Raw genomic sequence first — 13,377 nt, 5'->3', positions numbered from 1 at the left:
TCAGAACCCAGGGAATTTTGGTAGATTATAACCAATGCATCCATTATCTCTGCAGCCACCTCTTTTAAGACTCTAGGATGCAGGCCATCGGGTCCAGGGGACTTGTCCACCTTTAGTCCCATTAGTTTGCCTACTACTTTCACTCTAGTGATAGTGATTGTTTGAAGTTTCCCCCCCCACCCCAATAGCCCCTTGATTATCCATTATTGGGATGCTTTTAATGTCTTCTACCGTGAAGACCGTTACAAAATATTTGTTCAAAGTCTCCGCCATTTCCCTGTGTCCCATTATTAATTCCCCAGACTCATCATCTAGGGGACCAATGTTTACTTTAGCTACTCTCTTCCTTTTTATATACCTGTAGAAGCTCTTACTCTCTGTTTTTATATTTCTTGCTTGCTTACTCTCATAAGCTATCTTCTCTCTCTATCATTTTTTTTAGTCGTCCTTTGCTGGTTTAAAAAAATTTCCCAATCCTCTGGCCTTTCACTATTCTTCACAACATTGTATGCTTTTGTTTTCAATTTGATACCATCCTTTACTTCCTTAGTTAGCCATGGATGGTTCATCCTTCTCTTAGAATCTTTCTTTCTCACTGGAATATATCTTTGCTGAGAGTTATGAAATATCTCCTTAAATGTTTGCCACTGCTTTTCTACAGTCTTACCCTGTAATATATTTTCCCAGTTCACTTTAACCAAGTCTGCCTTCATACCTTTGTTTAAGTTCAGGACACTATTTTGAGACCTAGCTTTCTCACCCTCAAACTGTATTTGAAATTTTACCATGCTATGATCACTCTTCCCGAGAGGATCCTTCACTTCGAGATCATTAATTAATCCAGCCTCGTTGCACATTACCAGATCTAAAATAGTCTTCTCCCTGGTTGGTTCCACAACGTATTGTTCCAAGAAACCATCCCGTATACACTCTAAGAACTCTTCCTCAAGTCTACCTTTGCCAATTTGCTTTGTCCAATCAATATGAAGTTTAAAATCTCCCATGATTATAGCCGTACCTTTCTTACAAGTCTCTATTATTTCTTGATTTATACTCTTCCTACAGTGTGGCTAGCCTGTAGACCACACCCACCAGTGACTTTTTACCCTTATTATTTCTTATCGCCACCCAAACTGATTCTAAGTCTCGATCTTCCAGACCAATATCATTTCTCATTACTGCACTGATCTCATCTCTTATTAACAGAGCTACAGCACCTCCTTTTCCTTTCTGCCTATCCTTACAAAATGGCAAATACCCCATAATATTCAGTTCCCAGCCTTGGTCATCTTGCAACCACGTCTCTGTAATGGCTATCAGATCATACCCATTTATTTCTATTTGTGCTGTCAACTCATCCATTTTGTTACGAATGCTGCGTGCGTTCAGATAGAGCTTTTAATTTTGTCTTTTTACCATTTTTCCCTACTCTGACCCCTCTTTCCGATGCACTCTCTGTCCCTTCCTGTCACACTCTGGTTATCATTACCCCTATCGCTACCCTACACTTTTGCCGTCTCATTTTCCTTTGACTTTTTAAATTGTTATGTGGACTGAGGGATAAATATTGGCCAGGACACCAGGGAGAACGATAGCAAAATACTGCAGATGTTGGAAATCCGAAATAACAACAGAAGATGCTGGAAAAACTCAGCAAGTCAGGCAACATCCGTGGAGAGAAATTTGAGTTGACGTTTCGGGTTGGACCCTTCTTCAAAACCAGGGAGAACGCCCCTGCTCTTCTTCGAAATCGTGCCTTGGGATCTTTTACGTCCACCTGAGAAAGCAGACGGGGCCTCGATTTAACGTCTCATCCGAAAGACGGCACCTCCGACAGTGCAGCACTCCCTCAGCACTGCACTGCAAGCACACGGGTGATGGATGAATGGGACTTGGTGCGAGTTAGGATACAGGCAGCAGAGTTTTGGATGAGCTCAAGCTTACGGAGACTTAGAAAAAGGCCAACGATCTGCTCAGCCAGTGATGGTACACAGCACAAAAAGACTTATAAAAAAGAAGCAATGTGGCTCCAGATCAGCTATCAGACCAACCAGTAATACCCATTAAAATGATGCGCTCCACTTCAGGAAGGGAAGGGTCACAGGATTTCCTATGTTTGTTATTTGCAGTGAAGTTGAATCTGCAATTTAATTAGAAATAACGAGCATATGTCAGCCGTGGCTCAGTGGGTCGCACCCTTGCCTCTGAGTCAGAAGGTTGTGGGTTCAAGTCCCATTCCAGAGACTTGAGCACAAAAATCTAGGTTGACACTCTAGTGCAGTACTGAGGGAGCGCTGCACTGTCGGAGGTGCCGCCTTTCGGATGAGACGTTAAAACCGAAGCCCCAACTGTCCTCTCAGGTGGACGTAAAAGATCCCACGGCACTATTTCGAAGAAGAGCAGGGGAGTTATCCCTAGTGTCCTGGCCAATATTTATCCCTCAACAAACATCACAAACACACAATCTGGTCATTATCACGTTGCTGTTTGTGGGAGCTTGCTGTGCGCAAATTGGCTGCTGTGTTTCCTAGATTACAACAGTGACTACACTTCAAAAGTACTTCATTGGCTGTAAAGCGCTTTGGGACATCTGGTGGTCATGAAAAGCACAATAAAAATGCAATCCTTTCTTTTCTTTTAATAAAGCATCAAACAGATATTGTATGAAGCCATATTGACCACAAAGGGCTGTGGTTTGAGCCATGGTCTATGCTGAGGTAGCTGATCCAAGCAGGCTGCTGATAGTGGGGCTACAATTAGTGTCGGTAACCCTGGGATAGGGGGTGGGTGGAAAAAAAAGACAGCTCCTGCTCTTTACTGCGATTTGGTGGCTCTTGCTGGGCGATATGCACAAGTAGGTGTCTGGTAAGAACAGGTCCATGCAAGGCTGTGATATCTCCCCCTGCCCCCCAACGGTCAAAGAGCTATACAATTAGTCTTTCCTCAAAGCCCTACATGGATTCACAAAATTCAGTCAAACATTGGCAGCCTCACCTGAGTGGACTGTATGATTGTAAGGTCATTGATACAGGAGAAACCTGCCCCCATGGCAGAACGAAGCCCTGCAGTACCAAATGTCATTCGGCAGCACAGCCGATCACGCAGTTCCTTCTTCTTTCCATCATGCAGCAACTTCTCAATCACAGCTTTAGTCTTGGGATTCTGTGGACAATAAAAAAGATATTTTCAAATCCATTTATTGATAAAGTGCAAAAGGCCTGCTGGTGAAAACTCTTTTCTCTTGCCCAAATCGCAACAATCAATGATCTAGATCTTTTGTCCAGTCACCACAGTTACACAAGCACGAGTATGAATATAGGTTGCTGATAGTTCATTTAGTAAAGACAATAGATGTTTGACTAATTTAAACCATTTTAAGGTATTCTAAGTATCCCAGCGTGCTTTGTTTAGCATTTTTAGCTCTCTAGCAAAGACAGTTAGGAAACTAGACAGAGAATGATAAACCCCCAGGTCAACAAATGGCCCATCCAGATAAGAGACTAGTTGCCAAGACACCACAAACCACAGTAAAAGACAGAGATTGGCCTACTCACTTACAGTATAATAAACAAAGCTTGTAGAACAGAGATGGAGGCCGAAAAGATTAGAAGCAGGGCATACTCCTCAATGCGTGGCTTCAGCAAACATGCACCTATGTGTCATGTTGTACACATACTATTGGCTACCTTAGAAACATAGAAGATAGGAGCAAGAGTAGGCCATTCAGCCCCTCGAGCCTGTTCTGCCATTTAATGAGATCATGGCTGATCATCCAAACTCAGTACCCTTGAGGATATAGAATGCAAAAATAGGGTAACAACTCGCTTCGCATGGCCAAGGACCCTGTCAATCTAAAATGGAGGATCCTGTTAGCCTAAAATGGTGGTGCAATGTCGACATTGCTGAGTCACTTGCATATTGTAAGAGATGATCATGTTAACTCGGGAAAAGCTAAACTGATCTGTGGCTGCTAATATGGCTGGCACCCACAATGTCACACCTTGCTGGTGGAAACAGTGTAGGGCGGAGTGCAGAGTATATACAGACAATAGGCGATCAGAAAACGCATTACCATACTGATTAGGTGATCGTGAAACCATTACCCGCATATTTCCTAAACTATAAACCATTCAGTGAAATGTGACTTCTTTATTTCAAACTGCCAGGCCAGGAAATCAATTTAAATGTGTACGTGCCCAGCTCAGGATTGGTGCAGACTGTAAGATGTGTTAATGTCTTCTCAAAAGCAAGTATAATAATGTGGTATAACAACAGAAAATGCTGGAAAAACTCAGCAGGTCAGGCAACATCCGTGGAGAGAAATTTGAGTTGACGTTTCGGGTTTGACCCTTCTTCAAAACTGGAGAGAAAAGGAACTAGATCGAAGGCAGGGCTGCGATCGGACAAAAGAATAAAAGAACCAAAAGAAGTAAAAGAGATTAGAAGCTAGACGAGATGGTAATAGGCTGGGATTAGGTGTAAAGTGTACTGGCAGGGCAAAAGATAGCTGCCAGGTGTGAGAGAGAAACAAAAGGAAAGGGGGGGGGGGGGGGGGAGGAAAGGAGTGGAAAAATATAAGTAAAAATGAAATAGGGGCCAAGGTTATGATCTGAAATTGTTGAACTCGATATTGAGACCGGAAGGCTGCAGAGTGCCTAATCGGAAGATGAGGTGCTGTTCCTCGAGTTTACGTTGAGCTTCCGTGGAACAGTACAAGAGGCCAAGGACGGTGAGGTCCGAGTGGGAATGGAGCGGTGAATTGAAATGACAGGCGACCGGAAGCTCGGGGTCACCCTTACGGACTGAACGGAGGTGTTCCGCAAAGCGGTCACCCAATCTGCGTTTGGTCTCCCCAATGTAGAGGAGACCGCATTGTGAGCAGCGAATACAGTATACTAGATTGCGAGAAGTACAAGTAAATCGCTGTTTCACCTGGAAGGGGTGTTTGGGGCCCTGGACAGTGGGGAGGGGGGAGGTATAGGGGCAGGTGTTACATCTCCTCCGCTTGCACGGGAAGGTGCCAGGCGAAGGGGAAGGGCTGTTTGGGGTGATAGAGGAGTGGACTAGGGTGTCTCGGAGAGAGCGGTCCCTGCGGAATGCTGAAAGGGGAGGGGAGGGGAAGATACGTTTGGTGGTGGGATCACTTTGGAGGTAGCGGAAATGCCGGAGGATGATCCGTTGAATGTGGAGGCTGGTGGGGTGAAAGGTGAGGACAAGGGGAACCCTATCGTGGTTCCGGGAGGGAAGGGCAGGGGTGAGGGCAGAGGTGCGGGAGATAGTGTGGTACTCTGTATGAAATTTTACTTGCTCTGGTGGAACCTGTCGAGACTCTGCTGGAGTCAGAACTGTGCTGTATCAGAGTAAGTCTCCCGGGACAACAGAATAAAACAACTGTTGAACTCAACCAGTATTCGACTCAGTGTTTGTACTGAACCAGATTGAGGGCAAAAGAATCCGTTTCAACACCCTGTCCCTGCTTTCTCCCCATATCCCTTGATCCCTTTAGCCTTAAGAAATATATCCAACTCCTTCTTGAATATATTTAATAAGTTGGCCTCAACTGCCTTCTGTGGTAGAGAATTCCACAGGTTCACCACTCTCTGGGTGAAGTAATTCCTCCTCATCTCAGTCCTAACTGGCTTACCCCTTATCCTTAGACTGTGACCACTGGTTCTGGACTCCCCCGCCATCGGGAACATCCTTCCTGCATCTAGTCTGTCTAGTCCTGTTAGAATTTTATAAGTTTCAATGAGATCCCCTCTCATTCTTCTAAACTCTAGCAAATATAAGCCTAATCGACTCAATCTCTCTTCATACGTCATTCCTGCCATCCCAGGTATCAGTCTGGTGAATCTTCGCTGCACTCCCTCCGTGGCAAGAACATCCTTCCTCAGATAAGGCGACCAAAACTGCACACAATACTCAAGGTGTGGTCTCACCAAGGCCCTGTACAACTGCAGCAAGACATCCTTGCTCCCGTACTCGAATCCTCTCGCTATGAAGGGCAGCATACCATTTGCCTTCTTAACCGCCTGCTGCACCTGCATGCTTACCTTCAGCGACTGGTGCACAAGGACACCCAGGTCTCATTGCACTTCCCCTTTTCCCAATCTATTGCTGTTCAGATAATAATCTGCCTTCCTATTTTTGCCACCAAAGTGGATAACCTCGCATTTATCCACATTATACTGCATCTGCCATGCATCTGCCCAATCACCCAACCTGTCCAAATTATACTGGAGTTTCTCTGCATCCTCTTCACAGCACACACGCCCACCCAGCTTTGTGTCGTCTGCAAACTTGGAGATATTACATCTAGTTCCCTCGTCTAGATCATTTATATATATTGTGAATAGCTGGGGTCCTAGCTCCGATCCCTGCGGTACCCCACTAGTCACTGCCTGCCACTTGGAAAAAGACCTGTTTATTCCAACTCTTTGCTTCCTGTCTGCCAACCAGTTCTCTATCCAAGTCAGTAACTTACCCCCAATCCCATGTGCTTTAACTTTGCACGCCAATCTCTTATGCGGGACCTTAGCGAAAGCCTTCTGAAAGTCCAAATACACCACATCCACTGGTTCTCCCTTATCTATTCTACCAGTTACATCCTCAAAAAATTCCAGTAGATTAGTCAAGCATGATTTACCTTTTGTAAATCCATGTTGACTTTGTCCGATCCTGTCACTGTTTTCCAAGTGCTCTGCTATTATATTTTTTATTATGGACTCTAGCATTTTCCCCACTACCGATGTCAGGCTTACCGGTCTATAATTCCCCGTTTTCGCTCTACCACCTTTGTTAAATAGTGGGGTTACATCAGCTACCCTCTAATCCATGGAAACTATTCCAGAGTCTATAGAATTTTGGAAGATGACCAGCAATGCATCTACTATTTCTAGGGCCACTTCCTTAAGTACCCTAGGATGTAGATTATCAGGCCCTGGGGATTTATCGGCCTTCAATCCCATCAATTTCCCTAACACCATTTCCCTACAAATACTGATTTCATTCAATTCCTCCCTCTCATTAGACCCTATGTTCCCCGAAATCTCTGGAAGGTTATATGTGTCCTTTGTGAAGACAGAACCAAAGTATGTATTTGATTGGTCTGCCATTTCTTTGTTCCCCGTTATAAATTCCCCTGATTCCGACTGCAAGGGACCTACGCTTGACTTCACCAATCTTTTTCTCTTCACATATCTATAGAAGCTTTTACAGTCAGTTTTTATGTTCCCTGCAAGCTCACTCTCATATTCTATTTTCCCCCTCTTAATTAACCCTTGTGCTCCTTTGCTGAATCCTAAACTGCTCCCAATCCTCAGTTTTGCTGCATTTTCTGGCCAATTTATATGTCCTCTCCTTGGATCTTATGCTATCCCTAATTTCCCTTGTTAGCCACGGTTGAGTCACCTTTTTTGTTTTATTTTTATGCCAAACAGGGATGAACAAATTCTGTAGTTCATCCATGCGATCTTTAAATGTTTGCCATTGCCTATCCACCGTCAACCCTTTAAGTAACGTTCCCCATCCATCCTAGCCAACTTGCGCCTCATACCATCGTAGTTTCCTTTATTTAAATTCAGGACCCTAGTCTCTGAGTCAACTACTTCACTCTCCATCTTAATGAAGAATTCTATCATATTATGATCACTCCTTCCCAAGGGGCCTCGCACAAGATTGCTAATTAATCCTTTCTCATTACATAATACCCAGTCTAAGATGGCCTGATCTCTAGTTGGTTCCGGCATATTGGTCCAGGAAACCATCCCGTATACACTCTAGGAATTCCTCCTCCACAGTATTGTTATTAATTTGGTTAGCCCAATCTATATGTAGATTAAAGTCACCCATGTTAACTGCTGTGCCCTTATTGCACGTGTCTCTAATTTCCGGTTTAATGCCATCCGCAACCTCAACATTACTGTTTGGGGGTCTGTATACAACCCCCACTAACATTTTCTGCCTCATGGTATTTCTCAGCTCTACCCATACAGATTCCACATCATCAGAACTAATATCCTTCCTTACTATTATGTTAATCTCCTCTTTAACCAGCAATGCTACCCCACCTCCTTTTCCTTTTTGCCTGTCCTTCCTGAATATTGAATACCCTTGGATGTTGAATTCCCAGCCTTGGTCACCCTCTAGCCATGTCTCCGTAATTCCAATTACATCATATCCATTTACATCTATTTGTGCAGCTAATTCATCCACCTTATTATGAATGCTCCTCGCATTAAGACACAAAGCCTTCAGGCTTGTCTTTTTAACACTCTTGGTCCTTTTAGAATTATTATTTACTGTAGCCCTGTTTGATTTACACCCTTGATTTCTCTGCCTTCCACTTTTGCTTTTCTCCTTCCTGTCTTTTGTTTCTATCCTTGCTTCCCTTTCCTCTGTCTCCCTGCACAGGTTCCCAACCCCCTGCCATTTTAGTTTAAACCCTCCCCAACAGCACTAGCAAACACTCCCCCTGGGACATCGGTCCCGGTCCCGCCCAGGTGCAAACCATCCAGTTTGTACTGGTCCCACCTCCCCCAGAACCGGTTCCAATGTCCCAGGAATTTGAATCCCTCCCCCTTGTACCATTCCTCTAGCCATGTATTCATCTGAAATATCCTTCTATTTCAACTCTGACTAGCACGTGGCACTGGTAGCAATCCTGAGATTACTACCTTTGAGGTCCTATTTTTTTTAATTTACCTCCTAACTCCCTATATTCAGCTTTTAGGACCTCATCCCGTTGTTTACCTATATCGTTGGTACCTATATGCACCACGACAACTGGTTGTTCACCCTCCCCCCTCCAGAATGCCCTGCAGCCGCCCCGAGACATCCTTGACCCTTGCACCAGGGAGGCAACATACCATCCTGGAGTCTCGTTTGCAGCCGCAGAAACGCCTATCTATTCCCCTTACAATAGAATCCCCCATCACTATAGCTCTCCCAGTCTTTTTCCTCCCGTCCTGTACAGCAGAACCACCCATGGTGCCAGGAAGTTGGCTGCTGCTGCCTTCTCCCGATAAGCCATCTCCCTCAACAATATCCAAAGTGGTATATCTGTTTGAGAGGGGGGATGGCCACAGGGGACCCCTGCACTACCTGCCTGCGTCAACTACTCTGCCTGGTGGTCACCCATTCCCTTCCTGCCTGTGCAGCCTTTACCTGCGGTGTGACCAACTCCCTAAACATGCTATCCACGATGTCCTCAGCATCGCGAATGCTCCAGTATGTATCCATTCGCAGCTCCAGCGCCGCAATGCGGTCTGTCAGTAGCTGCAGCTGGATACACTTCCCGCACACATGGTCGTCAGGGACACAGGAAGTGTCCCATGATTTCCCACATAGCGCAGGAGGAGCATGCCACGGGGCCGAGCTGTCCTGCCATGACTTACCCTTTAATTAATTTTAGGCTGTGTCGAAGAATAGAACCTGCTCCCCACACCTCCCGCAAGAGCAGAGTGTTCTCGCGGTGGTCAGGAGCCATGCAGCCGTGTGGACGGCCTGGGGGGGTTGGAGCTGGTCGCTCCAGACCTTAGGAACCGGACTGTGTTGTTCTCTTGGGGGGTCGGAGAGCTCTCGGTCAGTCAGAAACTCACAGCCACACAGGCAGCCTGGAGAGCCGAAAGTGATCACTCCAGGCCTGGGAATCAGGTTGTATTATTTGCACGTCATCTTGTCATCATTTAATATAATAGAATTGTTGCATAAAACCTAATAATACTATTACTAATCAATGTAAATGAAACTTGTTTGGGCTGGAATCACGAGCGGAGTTGTGGTTGCCAGACTAACAACCCTTTCTTGTGACAGTTACCACAGGGAAATCCTCTAACACGTCACGGAGACAACCAAAACCAGACAGTCCTGGGCTTCATCCCCAAGGTCTGTGCTGTTAGCCAATCGCCCTCAGGGTACCATAAATTGCTGAAAGTGCGTCGACCTGTGTGTACGTGTCAGGTGAGCACAGGATCTGACTTGGCTGCGATGCCCTCCAGGACCAAATAGTTAAGTCACAACTCACTGTCTAAACTCACGCATGAAGAATGGGTACTAAAACAAGGTATGAGAGGTGCGCAGTGTCTATGGAACTGGACTTTAACATGAGGTGTATCTTCAAGAAAGGAGTGGGAGTGGGGGGGGGGGGGGTGGGGGAGGAGAAAGGGAAGTGTGACAAATAGGGCAACAGAGAACATGTTACCACACTGGTTTGCAAGAGCATTTGGAGGTTATTGGCGCCTGGTTAAGCAATGCCTCAATTTTAAAATTCTCATCCTTATTTTCAAATCCCTCCATGACCTTGCCCCTCCCTATCTCTGTAATCTCCTCCAGCCCTACAACCCTCCGAGATCTCTGCGCTCCTCCAATTCTGTCCTCTTGAGCATCCCTGATTTTAATCGCTCCACCATTGGCGGCCGTGCCTTCAGCTGCCTGGGCCCTAAGCTCTGAAATTCCCTCCCTAAACCCTGAAATTCCCTCCCTAAACCTCTCCGCCCTTCTACCTCTCTTTCCTCCTTTAAGACGCTCCTTAGTGATCTGCCCTAATATCTCATGTGGGCCGGTGTCAAATTTTGTTTTGGAACACTGCTGTGAAGTGCCTTGTGACGTTTTACTTTGTTAAAGGCACTATAAGTACAAGTTGTTGAGGCTAGGTAGTCAGCATTGGCTAGATTCCAAGACAAACAAAATAAAAGTTTTGCACATTCTCCCCGTGTTTGCGTAGGTTTACTCCGGGTGCTCCGGTTTCCTCCCACAGTCCAAAGATGTGCAGGTTAGGTTGATTGGCTATGATAAATTGACCCTTAGTGTTAGGGGGATTAAATACGTGGGGTTACGGGGATAGGGTGGGATATGTGTTGGTGTAGGGGTTATGGGGATCAGGTGGGATATGTGTCGGTGCAGGCTCGATGGGCCGAAATGGCCTCTATCTGCACTGTGGGGTTTCTGTGATTCTGTGATGAAAGAAATTTTTTTAAAGTACAGCGTGGATGGAAATAACTTACAAGTCCATACTGGCTACAGAAATCAGGATTCTGACACTATACAGCTGCAGCCCACTGTGCAACAAGACAGATTTCAAAGGCCACTGGAAAGCCCAGATATGGCACTTCTACTTCATGAGAGATTGAGTCAAAGGTTTGCTTCTATCAGCAGTTAAAAATCACAATACTATCCAAACTGAAGTCCACAAAGTGTATTACTGTTACGGAAAATATGCAGATCAGATAACTATCTCATGGATTAATTTGTCTGTCCAGGAGCATTTCCAATATCCAAATTTAGGCTTCAAAGCGAACACCATGTTGCACTTACAGCAGCTTTTATTTTGCAGTTGCAGTAGCAGAATATTCTCACCTCTTATTTTATGAATGTAAGAAGTCACACAACACCAGGTTATAGTCCAACAGTTTTATTTGAAATCACAAGCTTTCGGAGCGCTGCTCCTTCATCAGGTGAAGTGGGAAGTGAAGGAGCAGCGCTCCGAAAGCTTGTGATTTCAAATAAAACTGTTGGACTATAACCTGGTGTTGTGTGACTTCTTACATTTGTCCACCCCAGTCCAACACCGGCATCTCCACACCATGGCTACTTATTTTATGAGTTAGTGCAGAATAGCGATCTAAATCGGCTGTTTTCCACTCGTGCATAGGACCAGTCTGATCTTAGTTTCTCAGTTGGTTCAGAGAGCTTGTAACTGAACCAAACCAGAAGGTTTGTAAACTTGAGCTCATCCAACACTCTGCTGCCTATGTCCTAACTCGCACTGAGTCCCATTCACTCATCACCCCTGTGCTCGCTAACCTACATTGGCTCCCGGTCCAGCAACGCCACTATTTTAAAATTCTCATCCTTCTTTTCAAATCTCTCCATGGCACTGCCCCTCCCCATCTCTGTAACCTCCTCCAGCCAACCCTCCGAGATCTCTGAGCTCCTCACATTCTGGCCTCTTGCCCATCCCGATTTCCATCGCTCCACCACTGGCGGCTGCGCTTTCAGCTGCCTGAGCCCTGAGCTCTGGAATTACCTCCCTAAACCTCTCCGCCTCTCTCTTCTCCTTTATGACCAAGCTTTTGGTCACCTGCCCTAGTCATACACCATCCTGACTTGGAAATATATTGCCACTCCATCGTCGATGGGTCAAAATCCTGGAACTCCCTCAGTAACAGTACTGTGGGGGTAACTTCACCACACGGACTACAGCAGTTCAAGGCGGCGGCTCACCACCACCTTCTCGAGGGCAATTAGGGATGGGCAATAAATACTGGCCTTGCCGGCGACACCCACATTCCATGAACGTATTGTAGGAATTGCCGAATTCCTACGAATAATTGAGATCGACGCAGGAGAACAATGAAACAGGTCTTTACTCAACAGAGATGCCACGAGGACTGCCTGGGCAGTCACGTGGTTTGCGACGTGACATCATCGCGTTTTCCCACGCTCTTAAAGGGGCCACGCCCCGTACATGCAAACTCTATATACAAAACACAGTAATGCCTAACTCAATGGTACAGGCTTAGGCTGGTGTTAGAACATCGTTAAAGAGAATTATGTACAGTTAGTGAGAGTCAGTCAGTAGTTCTGCCACATGCGCCCCCCCAGAATTCGCTTTAACGGACAAAGTCAAACGGTGAGGGGGTCCGACGAGCCTGTCAGAACGACTCCTGTACTCTCGAGGCGGAGGCTGCTGGTCGTCTGGCGGGCGGTCGCGCTTGGTCTGCCGTAACAACGATGGGTGGCCGACCCCGTCTCGGCGGTTGTGCCGTCTTGACGGGGCGGTCGAGGTCCAAATGTGCTGGCTTTAAGCGATCGACCGAAATGTGGTCTGGTTTACCACCGACATCTACCGTGAAGGTTTTGTCCCCTGCTTCCAACACGCGGAAGGGACCGGTATATGGGGTCTTGAGCAGATCCCTATGTGCATCATGGCGAATAAAAACGTATTCAGCCTTGTGAAGCTCCGTGGGAACGTGTGACCTCTGCAGCCCGTGGTGCGAAGTGGGCACCGGTGCGAAACATCTGGCTGCCTCTTGGTGACTAGCAAGCTGGGCAGACGCGGACCATGGCTCCATCGATATTGGTAGGAAGTCCCCTGGGACTCGCAGCGGCTGACCGTACACGAGTTCCGCAGATGAAGAGTGAAGGTCTTCTTTGGGGGCCGTGCGAAGGCCCAACAGGACCCACGGTAGCCTGTCTCCCCATCCAGCGTCCTGGAGGCTGGCCCTCAGGGCGGCTTTCATTGAGTGGTGGAAGCGTTCGCAGAGGCCATTCGCCTGTGGGCGGTAGGCTGTGGTGCGGTGTAATTTGACACCGAGTCCTTGGGCCACTGCATTCCAGAGTTCGGAGGAAAACTGCGGTCCCGTCCGATGAAATATC

The 13,377-nt window shown here is 46.5% G+C and overlaps 1 protein-coding gene across 1 annotated transcript in view; it reads right to left on the bottom strand.

Annotated features, from left to right (window-relative positions):
* pgm2l1 (phosphoglucomutase 2-like 1) overlaps nt 1–13,377 on the bottom strand; it is a 145,514-nt gene that overhangs the window by 104,647 nt on the left and 27,490 nt on the right. Inside the window, exon 2 of the mRNA XM_085999793.1 lies at nt 2,995–3,162. Within this exon, the coding sequence (XP_085855919.1) occupies nt 2,995–3,162 (168 nt within the window). The remainder of the gene's footprint in view (nt 1–2,994; nt 3,163–13,377) is intronic.

The sequence above is a fragment of the Somniosus microcephalus genome, chromosome 10, assembly GCF_052327205.1.
Source record: "Somniosus microcephalus isolate GS21.2 chromosome 10, FLI_Smic_1.0, whole genome shotgun sequence".
Taxonomy (NCBI): domain Eukaryota; kingdom Metazoa; phylum Chordata; class Chondrichthyes; order Squaliformes; family Somniosidae; genus Somniosus; species Somniosus microcephalus.
The sequence above is the reverse complement of the archived record's forward strand: the minus strand, read 5'-3'. Positions and strand labels throughout refer to the sequence as shown.